At 43.8% G+C, this 18,808-nt stretch overlaps 1 protein-coding gene across 3 annotated transcripts in view; it reads left to right on the forward strand.

Annotated features, from left to right (window-relative positions):
• UPF2 (UPF2 regulator of nonsense mediated mRNA decay) overlaps window positions 1-1,564 on the forward strand; it is a 201,823-nt gene extending 200,259 nt beyond the window's left edge. For all 3 annotated transcript variants that reach the window (XM_029616810.1, XM_029616809.1, XM_029616811.1), the window contains exon 23: window positions 230-1,564. In XM_029616810.1, coding sequence (XP_029472670.1) covers window positions 230-239 — 10 coding nt within the window. In that variant the 3' untranslated portion in view covers window positions 240-1,564. The remainder of the gene's footprint in view (window positions 1-229) is intronic.
• Window positions 1,565-18,808: the final 17,244 nt, after the last annotated feature.

Here is an 18,808-nt window from a genome sequence, read left to right on the forward strand (position 1 = left end):
TTGGGCATTTGATTTACAATATATATATGCTGTTAGAAAACTGTCCCTTTAATTATCAATTGTATAGGATGCAAAGTGCACTCAGTTTAAAAGGAACCAAAGTTATTTTTTTCCCCCTCTGAAGATATATTGTGCTGCTTGTTCATGTCAGTCTGGCCCCTCTACTTATTGATAACCTGTCAAAGGATAATCTCCCCAAGTTAATTTTTCCCTTTTGCTCCTCCTTTAGGAGACGCTGATCCAGCGGCAAGGGTCGTTTTCACTGGGCCCTGAATCTCTGACGTTGTGGATAGTGGAATAGTGGAACCCTCCAGGAGTTGAGATGAGAGCAGTGGACACACCTCAGCATGTCAGTCAGCCGAGAGAGTTCAGAGCAGAGCCCTGGGGCAGGCTAGGGTTCATCTGGAGCAGAGACACCAGCCTCGGCTCTCAACTGAATAAGAAGCAGCTCCCAGCCTTGACAAAACCACCACCACCACCACACACACAAGCAAGAAACTTGTGAGGGTTAATCATCTTAAGAGAAGGAAGTGAAGCAGTGAGATGCTTAACTTTATTAGTAAGCAGTTAAGTTAAATATAGAAAGCAATTTTTTTTAAGTAAGGAAGCAAATTGCATTTCTGTTGAAAAAGTTTGGATGGCGTGGTATGGAAGGAATCAACTTTATAAGCTTTCAAGTGTTAAACTTGATTCAGAGGTACAGGACATCACTGTATGTGGCAGAAAAAAAACTGAAAATCAGGGCTCCAGAGTGACAGCGGAGGAGCATGGAGTGGATTCGAAGCAGCAGAATCTCGCAGTAAACTGGAACATGGCAGAACGAACGAAGCTCGGAAGCAGAGATCCACAGGCAGCAGATGTGCTGCCCAAGAAGGCTCTGCTCTTTCACGATAAAATCAAAGCAGAAGGAGCACATTTTACCAAGCAAGGGCTGGAGAGAGAAAAGGTTGCTAATAAGGTAAATCCAAGATGTGAAGCTTGTTTGATTATACAGTGAATGTTCATCCAGAGTTCTTGCCCAATACCAGCCAAAACATAGGGGATGTACTCGAGGCCATTGCAAGTATCCTTGAAAACCAAAACGTGACAGTCAGCATGTCAAGGAGCAGTAACAGGAGAAGATCATCAGAGGGTTTTGTTGAACTTCATGGGTTTACTACCTTAATGTTTAAAAAAAAAAGAAAAAGAAAAAAAAAAGACGAAAAAACCTTATGAAAACATAGTTTATATTTTTTTCCTTTTCTAAGTAGAAATTAAGAAGTCTGTTGGATTTCTTCCTCAGTTTGACAATCCTGTTATTTATTAGGCTAGTTGTGGCTTTCTTTGCTTTCATATAAATCTCATCCATTTACTTGGAAGAGAACATCTGGATGCTACTACATGATTCACTTTTTTTTTTTTTTCAGGCTATTTTAAATTTTTGTTTCACCACCGTTTTTTGTTTTCTGCATGTAGAATGACACGTATAAAGTTGTAACATTTCACCCAGAAATGCTGCACGATCCTCACCAGCTTCAAAAATCCTACTTTTGTCAATGCTGCAATAAAGTGTTGTAATATTCCACTCTCGTGTCACTGCCTTTCCTTTCATTTTTTATTCGTGCAAAACCGCACCCTATACGATACAGCTGTATTGCTTTCCCTTCGCATGGCACTAGGAGTGCACTGAATCCAGTGGTGGTGTGGAGGCAGACCCTGGCCCCTCTCTCTGACAGAGAGAGGCTTACTGACTGGCTGAAGGATGGTCCTGACAACTGATCTGAAGAAAGCCGCAGAGTGACTGATGCCTAACCTGAGGGGAAGAGAAGGTGGTAATGGTTTATTTAAATATTTATGTGCCTTAATCTATGTAATACCAGTTGTTGACTCCACTCTAGCCCTTCCCGTCTGGGCCCAACCCATAACAGAGCTGCTCTTGAGGCAGTTTTCCAAATGAGTGTGCGGCTCTAAATGTCAGACCTCAGTTCTGATGAGTAGTTGAAGTGAGGAAGAACGTGCAGTGAAAAGACTGGATCCAAGCATGTCTGACTGTGCAAGCATATTGTGACCTTACTACTTATTTACTACTACTACTACTACTACCTTATTTACTACTTATTAAGTAGTACTTACCTTACTACTTTAAGACTTATTTACTACTACTACTACTGCTACCTTACTACTTACTTACTAAGCAAATGTTTTACTGCTTCAGTCCTATTTGTGGACAATCGCCAAATCTTTGGTGTCATCTAATGAGAGCCCCACCTGTTCTGAAACATTGAGTGGATGTTTTAATAACAAGAGCCTGATTCGCAGCTCCCCAGCAATATGTAACAGCAACATCAATTGACCAAGATTGGGAGAACGGTTTACATGGCTCTGGAGAAGGTCGTAGTCTGTGGCTGAGGATTGTCGTTGGGCTAAACAGGAGGGGGAGAGTTAAATTGGGGGAGGGAGGCCCCAGGTTGCTGTTAATGAAGGCTCATGACACCATAGCTCTTGTAGGAGCAGGTCTCAGTTCAGCTAGAAGCTGAAAAGGAACAGAAGGATGTCAGTGGGAGCACTGAGAGGAGAGGATCACCTTGCTGGTGGCTGAAAGGAATCAGTAAGTTTTTGCTTGGGGCAGGGTCTTTTTTTTTTTTTTAATTAAGGAGCGCAGCTGGAATCAGCATTTCCTGTAAGAACTTTGCACCTGTTTAGTGTTCACTGTGATGCCTCTCTCCCAGTCTCTGACCAGTCAGAGACTCCCCAATGGATGCCTGCCCCTACCTGCTAGGGCAAGGAGCTCCAAGTATTGGGGCAAAGTTAACTATTTGGGAATATTATTTAGTGTGTTTGTGTATTTGTGCTTTTAATAGTCAGTAAGGTAGCAAATAAACAGAAGTTAGACTGTTTTGTATTTTTTTTAATAGTAAGGCAGCTAATAAGCAGTAATTAGTGTGTTTATTTTTAATAGTCTGTAAGGCAGCTAATATATAAGCAGAAGTTACAGTGTTTGTATATTAAACAGAAAAAAAGTATCCAGAAGCTAGAAATAAGCTAGGAGCAGTGTATACCTAAGTAAAAAGGTTGAAAAGTTCAGATCAGTTACTCACCTTGGAAAGGTGTTAAAGTAGTGTGATTTGGTTTGATTATGTACCAACATTTGTTAATCAAGAGAACAGTGAGTCACTCTGGCTGACTAACTGAAGTTAAACTGTTTGTATTTCCCAACCCTCCCACCCCTCATCCACTGACCCCTAGCTCATCCTTTAATTTATAGGCAAGTGCCACTTTAAAAAAAAAAAAAAAACAACCTTATTGAGTTTGATCATTCCCCTGTAGGGCCCCTACTAGACATATAGTGAATTTACTAATACATTTAAAGGACATTAAACACATTCCTACTCCCATAGCAACCTAAAACTTAACTAGGAACTGATCAAAATTGAGATGAAGGCAGCAGTCCAGCAGCAAGAGAGGGCGCGTTCTAGTCTTTTGCATCGAGTGGCACATGTATGATTTTTTACCCACCGGTGAGAAGTTGTACATGTGCATGCGATGCAAAGAGCTCCTGGCTCTCAGAGAACTAGTCCGATCTCTGGAGGCTAGAGTGGCAGACCTGGAGGAGCTGAGGGAGACAGAGAGGTATATAGATGAGACCTTCAGGGACATAGTAGTCAAGTCCCAACTTCAGACTGGCAGCCCTGGTGCTGCCTTGGAGGAAGAAGGTCTCATGATGGGAGAGCATCAACCGGGTGCAGCAGAAAAGGATCCTGCAGCGAGGACCTGCTCTCCAGGTGATGCATTGTCCTTTCGCACCGAGGATATCTCCCCAAGGCCTACTGCCCAGGAGGGAAGGGTTAGGTCGGCCGTCATAATTGGTGATTTGATTATTAGGAATGTAGACAGCTGGGTGGCTGGTGGGAGTGAGGATCGCCTGGTAACTTGCCTACCTGGTGCGAAGATGGCGGACCTCACCCGGCACCAACGACAGGAAAATGTGGGAGGGAAGTTCTGGAAACCAAATTTAGGCTCTTAGGTAGAAAACTTAAATCCAGAACCTCCAGGGTAGCATTCTCTGAAATGCTCCCTGTTCCACGTGCAGGTCCCCAGAGGCAGGCAGAGCTCCGGAGTCTCAATGCGTGGCTGAGACGATGGTGCAAGGAAGAGGGATTCAGTTTTGTTAAGAACTGGGGAACCTTTTGGGGAAGGGGGCGTCTCTTCCGAAGGGATGGGCTGCACCTTAACCAGGGTGGAACCAGACTGCTGGCGCTAACCTTCAATGGCAGTGGGAAAAGGGGAAATGGATTCATACAGCAACCAACAAGGACTCCAACTTTTACAGTTTGGGGAACAAATAAACATGGGAGTAACTTGCTGGGGCGGCTTTTACTGCCCTTAATCACTAAGCCTGATACTTTTGATGCGGCTCCATCATTGCTCTCTGCTTCCACAGCAATGGTTGAGGGAAATTGGATTCAAACAGCATCTGAGGGCCCCGACGTTTTACAGTCTGGGAAATTGATAAGCACGAGGGTAACCTGCACAGTGCAGCAGATACTGGCAAAAGCCTACTGGGCAGACTGGGTGGGTCATTTGGTCTTTTTCTGCCGTCATTTTTATGTTTCTATATATGTTCAGGTTAGTGATTAAAATTCACTTTTTTATACATTCAGGGTTTCCTATTCAGTGGCTGGCCAGCTAGCAAAGTTAGCTGGATAATATCCTCAGCTAACTTAAAATTAGCTGAGTAAGTTTATCTGGCTAAGTTTAGGGCAGCTCTGAAAACCGGCATTTATCTGGCTGGATAGCAGAATCCAACCATCCCTAAGTTAGCTAGATCATTGGTTCTCAGCAGGTGTGTCGCGAGGTCCTGGGAGGTGTCGCAGGGCCAGCAGATGGCTGCCTCCTTATCAGCCCGGGTGGGAGTTGGTGGGTGACTTCTCTTACATTGGGCCTGATGGGCGGTGACTCTCACTTCCTTCTCTTCTTTCTGGCCCACTGGGAGGCTGTTTCCTCCTTCACCCAGATCAGAGTGAGACATTGCCAGCTCCTGCTGTTCTGGGCCTGATGGGATGCAAACTTTATCTTCCCCTGCTGAGTCTGGGAGTGATGCTGCGGATGATCTCTGCATCCTGTGGAGGGTGGAGGAAAGGAGGTTGGGGATACTGGGAAGATGAAGGTGGAATGGAGAGGGAGTGTGGGGGCTGCTGAGCAGGAAGGGATTGGAAACGGGAGGCAGGGTAGCTGAGAGGCAGGGAGATGGGATGAAGGGAGTGGGGAGAGTCAAACAGGAGAGAAGGAGCACAGAGAAGAGGATGAGGGTCAGGAATGCTGGGCAGGGATATGAGTATGAGTGGGTGATTGAAAGGGAGTAGTAATCGGGGGAAAAGTGAAGGATGATGGAGGGGGAGTGACGGGGTGCAAGAGCCATAATATGTCAGTTTGGGGAATGTGCATTTCTTCTCTCTTTGTACTTTGCTTAGTGTAGGAGGGTATGTATTTCTGTTTCTCTTTTTGAGGTTTCCAGTCCAGATTTTGTCGCCACATTTGTAATTTGTGGTCTCTTATTCTGTATTTGGTGAAGGTCGGCTCTGTACGTGTGACGGAGGTGTGAGGTATTTTACTAGTAGGCAGGGATTTGTATCAATCTTCTTTGTTGCGTTTTCTCACTCTCAGTAGGACATGCATTGGTGCTGCACTGCTGCCTCTTCATAGGAAGGGCTATTGCTGTTTGAGTTCTGGGAATTAGTGTTGCAATGGTATGGAGGTTTGCTACCCAGGTGCTGAGTGTTTTTATCTTTCAGGTTTTGTATTTTACAATGCGCCTGGTAGTAAGGGAGTTTGTGTCTCTGTTACTGAGATAGCACCAGAATCAGAATATCTTTTTCATACGGCGAGTTGTATTTGAAATATCCTAGATCTGCTCTGCATCCATTGTTTGGGGATGGGTTCCTGTGGATGCAGGGTATATGTTTACATTTAGCCCCATGATGATCAGATGTGTCATGCCTGCCAGGTGTATCCCGACAGTAAAAAGGTTGAGAACCACTGAGCTAGATAACTTTTCAGCTGGGTAAAAAGTTAATCTGGCTAACTCAGAGGCAATGCGGCAAGTTTCAAATTCCACCATTTTTCCGGCTGAGTTTGAATTTAGCCAGAAAAATGGCACTGGCTAGTAAAATGCCTTGGGAGACTTGATTATTGTTTGTTTAAAATGCGTGCGTCATTAGACAGTACTGCACTAATATTGAACATTGGCAGGTCCTGGAAGAAACTTCCTGAGCTTTCCACGTTAGTGCAGGGGGTTTTTAAAGTTTGATAGTGGATGTTCCGGGTCTCTCGGCCTCTCAACTCCCTAAAGTCCTTACTATGTGCGAGTGTGTGATTATTTATATAGATCGATATCAATGATGCATATAATTTTTTTTTTTCACAGGACATAAACACCAAAATCATGTTTCACAAAAGAAAGAAAAGCTTAAGTTGTCAAGTGCAGGGAGTTTGCCTGCACAGTGGGGGAAAAAAGGCCTGCTGGATCTGAAAGGGCACTAATGATCAGCCGTCTTACGTTACCCTGTACCACAGTGCAAGAAGAAGAAATGTTAATAGAACTTACTGGTTCTCAGCTTTTGTTTTCTGAAATAGGATTACATCCAAAAGTCTTCCAAAAGATGGTAGTCAACTGATTGGCAATTTAGATCTTCCCAAAGACCCTGTCCTCGCAATTTAAGAATCCCTTACTCTTTTTTTTTTTTTTCATTTCTATTATTTTAAGTACTACTTGACAAAGAGGCACAATAGTAATTATAATAATGTGAGTTAACCAAAACCAGATATGCCAGCTTCATTCAAATATTCACAAAAGAGAGGCGGGCCAAATAGAAAACCTGGGAACACCAGTAATTAAAAAGGAAGACTGATAAAAAAGCAATCTATTAATAGGAGAGAGCTGCCCCATACTTAATTAGAACTGCTAAACAAAACGCAGGGCTTCTTCTGGTGAAATAGCCAAAATGGTGAGCTTATCAAACACAAACCCACTAGTGAAGGCCTATTAACGGTTATGGACTGGGAACAATCTGTGTCGGAACCAACCCATCATCTGGGGTGTACACCAGATCTAATCTCTCCTGAGATTAAGATTACTGGAGTGTTTACCACTTTTTAGATTACAATTGAGGGGATATTTTGGTCAGGCAAATAATGTTAATTGTGTGCAATATCCAAGGTGTAACCACATTGATGTAGACGGGCTTTGCTCCTGCTGGTTACCCCAAATAGACTATTCTGACTAAAAATGTTCACGAAGCTAACTGTTGGCATGAGACATTGCAACATGCACTGGATGAAGCTGCACCTTTAAAAAATGTTAAAAGTTAAGAAACTAAGGGGGGGCTGCATGATTTTCACAAGAAATCCGAGATGCAAGGCTCCATCGGTGCCCCCTTGAATAGTGATGGAGGAAAATGTGCTTAGATAATTCATTGGCACAGTTTACATGTGCCCTGAGCAATTACAGAGAGACGATACTAACTAAAAAAAAAAAAAGAAATTCAAAATGCTGTAGGAACTCTTGTGAGCTTTTTCAGGTGATCTTACATTAATCCAATATCCTAATAGCACCATGGCAGCGAAACCTGTCTACAAATCAATTATGTCCAGAGCAATCTGCAATCTTTTTTTCAAAACAAAATCTGTGATTTATGTTCAGAATTCAAAACCGTCTTTCCTAAGGCAGCTGTACAATGCCAGACCATCGAATCTAGGTGGGAGCATTTTGCTCCAGTATCTAAGAAGCAAGTCGTCATACTAATCAAAAGGATATTTGTGGCCACTTACTACATTTACTGAACATCTCCTTAATGAAGGGACACTTGCCATCATTGCTAAAAAAAAAAAAAAAAAGAGCCTTGATAAAACAGTTACTGAAGAAACCTAATCTTCATAAAGCTGATCGGGCAAATTTTTGCCCGATTCAATCTCATTTCTGGAAAAAAAATACATAGAAATGATTAGAGATGTGAATCATGTGATCGATTGTCTTAACGATCGATTTTGGCTGGGGGGGAGGGAATCGGATTGTCGTGGTTTTGTTTTTTTTTTTTAATCGTGTAAATCGTAAATCGGGGGAGGGCGGGAAAACCGGCATACTAAAACAACCCTAAAACCCACCCCGACCCTTTAAAATAAATCCCTCACCCTCCCGAACCCCCCCAAAATGTTTTAAATTACCTGGGGTCCAGTGGGGGGGGGGGGTCCCAGTGTGATCTTCCACTCTCGGGCCACAGCTGCGTTTGCCCTGTCATATGACAGGGCAAAGGTAGCGCCGGTGCCATTTTGGTTCCTGTCCCCCGACGTCACGAGCGCAGGAGATCGCTCCCGGACCCCCGCTGGACCCCCAGGGACTTTTGAACAGCTTGGGGGGGCCTCCTGACCCCCACAAGACTTGCCAAAAGTCCAGCGGGGGTCCTGGAGCGACCTTCTGCACTCGAATCGTATTGCAAAATGGCGCCGGCCATACGGCCGGCGCCATTTTGCAATACTCAGGCCTGTCATATGACAGGGCAAAGGTAGCGCCGGCGCCATTTCTATTAACGCACCCGTGGCCCGAGAGTGGAAGATCACACCGGGACCCCCCCACTGGACCCCAGGTAATTTAAGACATTTGGGGGGGTTCGGGAGGGTGGGGGATTTATTTTAAAGGGTCGGGGTGGGTTTTAGGGTTGTTTTAGTGTGCCGGTTTTCCCGCCCTCCCCCTTCCCCTACCCCTTCCCCCGATTTACGATTTTTGACGATTTAAATTATATCGGACGATATTTTAAATCGTCAAAAAACGATTCACATCCCTAGAAATGATGGCAGAAAAGGACCAAACAGTCCATCCAGTAAGCTTTTAGGAGCATCAAAGTATCAGGCTTATTGGTTAACAGCCGCAGCAGCAAGTTACCCCCTTGCACTCTTTTCTTCATTTCCATCCTCTAGCCTTTAGGCATCCACAATGTTTATCCCATGCCCCTTTGAAATCTTTCACCGTTTTTGTCTTCACCACTTCCTCCAGAAGGGCATTCCAGGCATCCACCACCCTCTATGTGAAGAAATATTTCCTGATGTTGGTTCTGAGTCGTCCCCCTGGAGTTTCATTTCGTGACCCCTAGTTCTACTGATTTCTTTCCAACGGAGAAGGTTTGTTGATTGTGCATCATTAAGACCTTTCAGGTATCTGAAGGTCTGTATCACATCTCCCGTGTACATATTCAGATCCTTCAACTTCTCCTCATAAGTCATTTGATGGAGAGCCGCACTATTTTGGTCGCCCTTCTCTGGACCGCCTCCATCCTGTCTCTGTCCCTTTTGAGATAGTCTCCAGAACCTGTACAAGGGGATCATCACCTCCTTTTTCTTACTGGTTATTCCTCTCTATGCAGCCCAGCATTCTTCTGGCTTTAGCTATCGCCTTATTACATTATTTTGCCATCTTCAGATCACTAGACACTATCACCCCAAGGTGATAGCACAATAACCTTTCACCCCCATCACATACAGCTCTTTTGGATTACCGCACCCCAGATGCTGACTCTGCACTTCTTGGCATTGAATCCCAGCTGCCATATCTTCGACCACTGTTCAAGCTTCCTTATAATCACGTCTCATTCTCTCTGCTCTTTCCAGCATGCCCGCTCCTTTGCAGATCTTAATATCCACAAATAGACGACCTTTGCCTTCTATCCCTTCTGCAATGTCACAAAGATATTGACCAGAACCGGTCCCAACACCAATCGCTGTGGTACTCCACTTAACACCGTTCTCTCTTCAGAGTAGGCTCCATTTACCATCACACGCTGTCTTCTATCCATCAACCAGTTTGTGATCCACAACACCTTGGTGCTCACTCACAAGCTTCTCATTTTATTCATAAGCCTCCTGTATGGGACAATATCAAAAGCTTTGCTGAAATCCAAGGACATCATTGAATCCACTTTATTAAAACAATTTCTTAGGTCAGTATAATATCTTGGACCCATACTAATTTTGATTCCAGCCTAACTACAGTATAGAAGCACCAATGATTTCCAGTTGGACTATCTTTATAGACAGACATGGTGTTGATATGGATACAGAGCATATACTGGTTCTGTTTGACTTTTCAGCTGCATTTGATAACCCTAGATCATGATTGACAATCCAGTGGGAGCACTGAGAGGAGAGGATCACCTTCCTGGTGGCTGAAATGAATCAGTAAGTTTTTGCTTGGAAAATTTTCTTTTTTAAAAATATTGGGGCGAAGTTAACTAATATGGAAATATTATTTAGTATGTTTGTGCTTTTAATAGTCAGTAAGGCAGCGAATAAACAGAAGTTAGACTGTTTGTATTTTTTAATAGTCAGTCAGTAAGGCAGCTAATAAGCAGTAGTTAGTGTTTGTATAGTAAAAACAAAAAAAAAGTAGCCAGAAGCTAGAAATAAGCTAGGAGCAGTGTATACCTAAGTAAAAAGGTTGAAAAGTTCAGTTCAATTACTCACCTTGGAAAGGTGTTGAGGTAGTGTGATTTGGTTTGATTAGGTACCAACATTTGTTAATCAAGAGAGCAGTGAGTCACTCTGGCTGACTAACTGAAGTTAGGGTAGCATTGTCTGAAATGCTCCCTGTTCCACTCACAGGTCCCCAGAGGCAGGCAGAGCTCCGGAGTCTCAATGTTTGGATGAGATGATGGTGCGAGGAAGAGGGATTCAGTTTTGTAAGGAACTGGGGAACCTTTTGGGGAAGGGAGGAGTCTCTTCCAAAGGGATGGGCTCCACCTTAACCAGGGTGGAACCAGACTGCTGGTGCTAACCTTTAAAAAGGAAATGGAGCAGCTTTTAAACTAGAACAAAGGGGAAGGCTGACAGTCGCTCAGCAGCGCATGGTTCGGAGGGAGGTATCTTCAAAGGATACTAATGATGCATTAGAATTAGGGCATCCTGACAGTGAGGTTTCAATAATTAGAAAAGTAGTCCAAGTGCCTGTAACTAAAAACTCACCTGAGCTAAAAAATTCTAACTTATCCCTATCAATTAAAAAGCAGAATGAAAATACAAAGAAAAAACAAACTTTGAAATGTTTGTATGCTAATGCCAGAAGTCTAAGAAGTAAGATGGGAGAATTAAAGTGTATAACAGTGAATGATGACATAGACTTAATTGGCATCTCAGAGACATGGTGGAAGGAGGATAACCAATGGGACAGTGCTATACCGGGATACAAATTATATCGCAATGACAGAGAGGAGCACCCGGGAGGCGGTGTGGCGCTTTATGATCAGGATGGCATAGAGTCCAACAGGATAAACCTCCTGCATGAGACTAAATGCACAATTGAATCTTTATGGGTAGAAATCCCTTGTGTGTCGGGGAAGACTATAGTGATAGGGGTATACTACCGTCCACCTGGTCAAGATGGTGAGACGGACAGTGAAATGCAAAAAAAAAAAAAATAGGGAAGCTAACCAAATTGGTAGTGCGATAATAATGGGAGAATTCAATTACCCCAATATAGACTGGGTAAATGTATCATCGGGACATGCTAGAGAGATAAAGTTCCTGGATGGAATAAATGACAGTTTTATGGAGCAATTGGTTCAGGAACCGACGAGAGAGGGAGCAATTTTAGATCTAATTCTCAGTGGAGCACAGGACTTGGTGAGAGAGGTAAAGGTGGTGGGGCCGCTTGGCAATAGTGATCATAATATGATGAAATTTGATTTAATGACTGGAAGAGGAACAGTAAGCAAATCCAAGGCTCTCGTGCTAAACTTTCAAAAGGGAAACTTTGATAAAATGAGAAAAATAGAAAAAAACTGAAAGGAGCAGCTACAAAGGTAAAAAGTGTGCAAGAGGTGTGGTCAGTGTTAAAAAAAATACCATTCTAGAAGCACAGTCCAGATGTATTCCACACATTAAGAAAGGTAGAAAGAAGGCAAAACGATTACTGGCATGGTTAAAAGGGGAGGTGAAAGAAGCTATTTTAGCCAAAAGATCTTCATTCAAAAATTGGAAGAAGGAACCAACAGAAGAAAATAGGATAAAGCATAAACATTGGCAAGTTAAATGTAAGACATTGATAAGACAGGCTAAGAGAGAATTTGAAAAGAAGTTGGCTGTAGAGGCAAAAACTCACAGTAAAAACATTTTTAAATATATCTGAAGCAGCCTGTGAGGGAGTCAATTGGACCGTTAGATGATCGAGGGGTTAAAGGGGCACTTGGAGAAGGTAAGGCCATCACGGAAAGATTAAATGATTTCTTTGCTTCGGTGTTCAGTGAAGATGATGTTGGGGAGATACCCGTACCGGAGAAGGTTTTCATGGGTAATGATTCAGATGGACTGAACCAAATCACGGTGAACCTAGAAGATGTGGTAGGCCTGATTGACAAACTGAAGAGTAGTAAATCACCTGGACCGGATGGTATACACCCCAGAGTTCTGAAGGAACTAAAAAATGAAATTTCAGACCTATTAGTAAAAATTTGTAACCTATCATTAAAATCATCCATTGTACCTAAAGACTGTGGAGGGTGGCTAATGTAACCCCAATATTTAAAAAGGGCTCCGGGGGCGATCCGGAAACTACAGACCGGTAAGCCTGACTTCAGTGCCAGGAAAAATAGTGGAAAGTGTTCTAAACATCAAAATCACAGAACATATAGAAAGGCATGGTTTAATGGAACAAAGTCAGCATGGCTTTACCCAGGGCAAGTCTTGCCTCACAAATCTGCTTCACTTTTTTGAAGGAGTTAATAAACATGTAGATAAAGGTGAACCGGTAGATGTAGTGTACTTGGATTTTCAGAAGGCGTTTGACAAAGTTCCTCATGAGAGGCTTCTAGGAAAAGTAAAAAGTCATGGGATAGGTGGTGATGTCCTTTTGAGGATTGCAAACTGGCTAAAAGACAGGAAACAGAGAGTAGGATTAAATGGACAATTTTCTCAGTGGAAGGGAGTGGGCAGTGGAGTGCCTCAGGGATCTGTATTGGGACCCTTACTTTTCAATATATTTATAAATGATCTGGAAAGAAATACGAGTGAGGTAATCAAATTTGCAGATGCTGAAAAATGGAGCCCTTTTTGTAAGTTTTACAAAAAGGGCTCCATTTTTTGGCATTTTCGGCATTTAACTCGTTGCAGATTATTTATTTATTTATTTATTTGTATTTTTCTATACCGGCATTCACGGAGTTCGTTTCATGTCTGTTTACATAAAACAAGGGGTGAGAAATACATTATAACATAAATAACTAATAACATAAGAGTATACATTAAAAAGTAAAACAAGTGCATGGAAGAAAAAAGTTACAATAAAATGGGGGTCATTCTAACTGGGATTAGAGTTAGAGGAAAGATAAAAAGTTTAACGAGAAGTAAAACATTGTAATGATTGGTAGATAGAGACTGTTTCAGTTTAATAGGAAATGTTCAGTAATGCTGCATTTGATGGTAGTGAATCTTTAAGGGTCCGGAAATGCTTTCATGAACAGCCATGTTTTCAGTCTTTTCCTGAAGGTTGGAAGACATGGTTCCTGTCTTAGTTCTAGGGGGATGGAGTTCCACAGTGGGGGACCTGCTGTGGAGAAGGCCCGATCTCTCAATGTTATATGTTGGGTGGTATTGGCGTGTGGTACCTGTAGATATTCTCTATATGCTTCTCTGATGGGTCTGTTGGAGGAGTGTTTTTTAAGAGCTATTTGTAGATGGAGTGGAGCCAGTCCATGGATATTCTTGTAGATTGTGGTGAGAGACTTATGAATTATTCTGTAGTGGATTGGCAACCAGTGTAGGTCTTTAAGGACTGGTGTAATGTGATCTCTTCTTCTTTTGTTTGTTAGAATTCTTGCTGCGGTGTTCTGTATCATTTGGAGCGGTTTAGTATGTGATGATGGGAGGCCTAGTAGGATCGAGTTGCAGTAATCAATTTTCGCAAATATTATTGCTTGGAGCACTGTTCTATAATCATGGAAGTGAAATAGGGGTTTTATTCTTTTTAATACGTGCAGTTTGTGGAAGCAGTCTTTGGTTGTTTGGTTGATAAACGATTTCAAATTTAGCCTGTTGTCTATGGAGACTCCTAAATCTCTTACTTTTGAGGTTTGCAAGTTGGCTGGTGGGTTTGTAGTGATTTTGCAATTATCTGGAGAGATTAGAATGAATTAACTTTTTGATTGGTTTAGGATTAGATTTAAGCTGGATAAGAGCTCGTTAATTTCTTGAAAGCAATTTTCCCAAAGTTCTAGTGCTTTAGTGATGGATTCTTTGATAGGGATCACAATCTGGACGTCGTCGGCAAATATGAAGTGTTTTAGGTTCAATTTGTTTAGCAGTTGGCAAAGCGGGAGAAGGTATAAGTTGAAGAGTGTTGGTGAGAGAGAGGAACCCTGAGGAACTCCTTGTGATGGGTATCTGGAGGATTCTTTGTTGTGAATTTTAACTTTGAAACCTCTGTTTTCTAGGAATGTTTTCAAGGACTCTGTGTTACGTTAATAATTTCTGTGTTAATAATTTCAAGGACTCTGTGTTACGTTGTAGTGAGGATAACTTTTGAGACCAGCACACATAGCTGACCGTATCCGATGAACTTTGTAAGTGCTTTCCTGTCTACCTATAGCCATATATTAACTTGTAAGCACCTATGCGACAGCAACAGGCTCATTCTCATCCTTACTCTTTTCTGTACAGCATTGACAGGCGAGCTGTCCACACCAGAATAACCTTTACTCACAGGTAGCAGCATATTCCTGAAGCTCCCTGAAGAAGGAGTTGCCTACTCCGAAACCCTGCAGTGTTGAGAATTCAAGAACACAGTATAAGTGACCGATGATTAAATCAGCCTCTGTGCCTTAAGGCTTCCTCTGTAAGCCGTGCTTTGAAGGCTTTTCCCACAAGCCGTTCGCACAAAGAGACATTATATGATGGTCACTTTATACTTCTTTCGAAAGATGTGATAAGAGCCTTATATTATTAGCAGAATATTTATTATTTTCGTTACAGCAGTGGATAGCAGGATCCCTTCTTTATGGGGAGGGGGGGGGGGGAATTTCAACCTTACCAGATATCTGTTTTTAGATAAGTGTGGAGGAGGCAGGGGGCATTCACGGCTTAACAGAAAGGGTCTGAAAGTGCTTATGGCAGAGGGAAACTTGGTAGACATGTGCTGCCTCTTCCATCCCTCGGAGAAAGATTATACTTTCTATTGGAAGACAGACAAGGCTTATTCTAGGATTGATTTTTTTTTCTCATTGACAAAGCTTTGGTCAATAAAGTGAAGACCATGAGGATCGAGACCATAACGTGGTCCAACCATGCAGCTATTTGGCTTTCCTCTAAGGGATTGGGAGGACAAAGTGGGGAGAGATTTTGGAGACTCAATGAAAGTCTATTGGATGATAGCGATTATTGCGAAAATCTGAGCAGGGAAATGGGGGCAGTATTTAGAGGCGAATGAAACTGAGGCAGTATCTGTTGGCAGCCTATGGGGTTGCTTTAAAGCCGTTGCTAGAGGCAAACTAATGGCAAGAGAATTATATTTGAAGAAAACTAAGGAGAGGAAAAGAGTGGACCACCTGGCACGATTGGGTGAATTGGAAATTAGACTTAAGAGAGAGGCAGATCCCCACATTGGTTGAGGGTGGAGTTGTGGGATTTAGGGGTGAGGGAGATTAGCCTTATCCAGCTGAAAAACAAACAAAAGCTTTTTGAAGGAGGGAATAAAACTGGTGGATTTTTGGCCAGGAGGCAAAGCTAGGGAAGTACATAATCAAATTCTTAAAATTAAGGCTCGATCAGGGGCAATGCCGTCAGACAGCAACAGTATTAGGACTAGGTTTACTCACTTTTATCAAGAATTATATGCCAAACGTGAAGATATTTCCCAGGTAGCTATAGACGCTTATCTGGCAGGAATTAATATGCCCAAGATGGACCACATTCAGCAAGAGTGCATTAATAACGAAATCTCCAATTTTGAGGTCACCCAAGTTATTAAAGAGTTGAAACCCGGGAAATCCCCAAGTGGGTTTTCAGTGGGTTTTTATAAGAAATTGAGTTCTGTGGTCGTCTGACCCCTTTTAATAGCTTGTTAGGGGATGGCCATATAGCAGATGATGTAAACCAGGCAGGAATTACCATATTAGCCAAACCGAGTAGGGATGCCACTTTATGTGGATTGTATAGACCCATCTCTCCCCTACATCTGAGCCTAAAAATTCTGGCTAAAGTTCTTGCTAATCGATTAAGCAGTATAGCATGCAACTTCTTACATCCGGATCAAACGGGGTTCGTGCCCGGTGGATTAGCTGCAGACAGCATGAGAAGAGTGATCAACTTAACCTGGTGGGCACAAGAATCTAAGATTCCTTTAGCTTTGTTCACAGAGGAAGCCAAAAAGGCTTTTGATTTGGTTAATTGGGAGTATTTGTTTTCTGTTGGACAAATTAGGGCTGGGTGGCAATTTCTCACTTAAACAGCTTTGCCCTTTCCTGAATGAAGTAGATTTTATCAAAGTAGTCCATGCATTAAATCCTGCTAGACTTGACTTTTACGTACTTCCCTTTTGCTTGGCTTACCTTCTAAATATGTTCACTGTCTACAGTTTTAATTTAAAACATTCCTGCTGCCTTTCTTGGCTGCAGTTACAGCAGCTTCCATGTCCTTGATTCTTGCCTGTGTCAGGTTGTTTAAGATTTAAGATCACCTGCCTGACATTCAAGACTTTTTTTGAGGATGGGAGTGCCGCTTATTTACAAAACTGGCTTGCATCTTGTGAATGAAGAGCAGCTGGAGAGAAGGTGTTGTAGACACCACCTCCTGGAGTGGCACAGGGCTGGGAACAGAGTGTGAATAGTACAGTGAGGCTGGAGCACTGGAATATGGTACCAGCTGGGCTGAGTGCTGGTACAGGTGATACTGGAAGACAGGAACAGAGTGAGGGTAAGCGTGGAACTGGATGGAGGGAAGCGTGGAACTGGAACAGGAACTGAGTGCTGGTACAGGTGATACTGAAACACAGGAACAGAGTGAGGGTAAGCGTGGGGCTGGATGGAGGGAAGCGTGGAACTGGAACAGGAGCTGAGTGCTGGTACAGGTGATACTGGAACAGAGCGAGCATAAGCGTGGAACTGGATGGAGGGAAGCGTGGAACTGGAACAGGAACTGAGTGCTGGTACAGGTGGTACTGGAACACAGGAACAGAGAGAGCGCAAGCGAGGAACTGGATGGAGGGAAGCGTGGAACTGGAGCAGGAGCTGAGTGCTGGTACAGGTGATACTGGAACACAGGAACAGAGTGAGAGTAAGCGTGGAACTAGATGGAGGGAAGCATGGAACTGGAACAGAGCTGAGTGCTGGTACAGGTGATACTGGAACAGAGTGAGAGTAAGCGTGGGGCTGGATGGAGGGAAGCGTGGAACTGGAACAGGAGCTGAGTGCTGGTACAGGTGATACTGGAACACAGGAACAGAGTGAGCGTAAGCATGGAACTGGATGGAGGGAAGCATGGAACTGGAACAGAGCTGAGTGCTGGTACAGGTGATACTGGAACACAGGAACAGAGTGAGAGTAAGCGTGGAACTGGATGGAGGGAAGCGTGGAACTGGAACAGGAGCTGAGTGCTGGTACAGGTGATACTGGAACACAGGAACAGAGTGAGAGTAAGCGTGGGGCTGGATGGAGGGAAGCGTGGAACTGGAACAGGAGCTGAGTGCTGGTACAGGTGATACTGGAACAGAGTGAGAGTAAGCGTGGGGCTGGATGGAGGGAAGCGTGGAACTGGAACAGGAGCTGAGTGCTGGTACAGGTGATACTGGAACACAGGAACAGAGAGAGCGCAAGCGAGGAACTGGATGGAGGGAAGCATGGAACTGGAGCAGGAGCTGAGTGCTGGTACAGGTGGTACTGGAACACAGGAACAGAGTGAGCGTAAGCGTGGAACTGGATGGAGGGAAGCGTGGAACAGGAGCTGAGTGCTGGTACAGGTAATACTGGAACAGAGTGAGAGTAAGCGTGGGGCTGGATGGAGGGAAGCGTGGAACTGGAACAGGAGCTGAGTGCTGGTACAGGTGATTCTGGAACACAGGAACAGAGTGAGCGTAAGCGTGGAACTGGATGGAGGGAAGCGTGGAACAGGAGCTGAGTGCTGGTACAGGTGATACTGGAACACAGGAACAGAGTGAGCGTAAGCGTGGAACTGGATGGAGGGAAGCGTGGAACTGGAACAGAGCTGAGTGCTGGTACAGGTGATACTGAAACACAGGAACAGAGTGAGAGTAAGCGTGGAACTGGATGGAGGGAAGCGTGGAACTGGAACAGGAGCTGAGTGCTGGTACAGGTGATACTGGAACACAGGAACAGAGTGAGAGTAAGTGTGGGGCTGGATGGAGGGAAGCGTGGAACTGGAACAGGAGCTGAGTGCTGGTACAGGTGATACTGGAACAGAGCGAGCATAAGCGTGGAACTGGATGGAGGGAAGCGTGGAACTGGAACAGGAACTGAGTGCTGGTACAGGTGGTACTGGAACACAGGAACAGAGAGAGCGCAAGCGAGGAACTGGATGGAGGGAAGCGTGGAACTGGAGCAGGAGCTGAGTGCTGGTACAGGTGATACTGGAACACAGGAACAGAGTTGAGCGTAAGTGTGGGGCTGGATGGAGGGAAGCGTGGAACTGGAAGACGAGCTGAGTGCTGGTACAGGTGATACTGGAACACAGGAACAGAGTGAGGAAAGGGTGGGGCTGGATGGAGAGATGCGTGGAACTGGAACATGAGCGGAGTGCTGGTACAGGTGATACTGGATCACAGGAACAGAGTGAGCGTAAGCGT

The sequence above is a fragment of the Rhinatrema bivittatum genome, chromosome 9 (genome assembly GCF_901001135.1).
Source record: "Rhinatrema bivittatum chromosome 9, aRhiBiv1.1, whole genome shotgun sequence".
In the NCBI taxonomy this organism is placed as follows: domain Eukaryota; kingdom Metazoa; phylum Chordata; class Amphibia; order Gymnophiona; family Rhinatrematidae; genus Rhinatrema; species Rhinatrema bivittatum.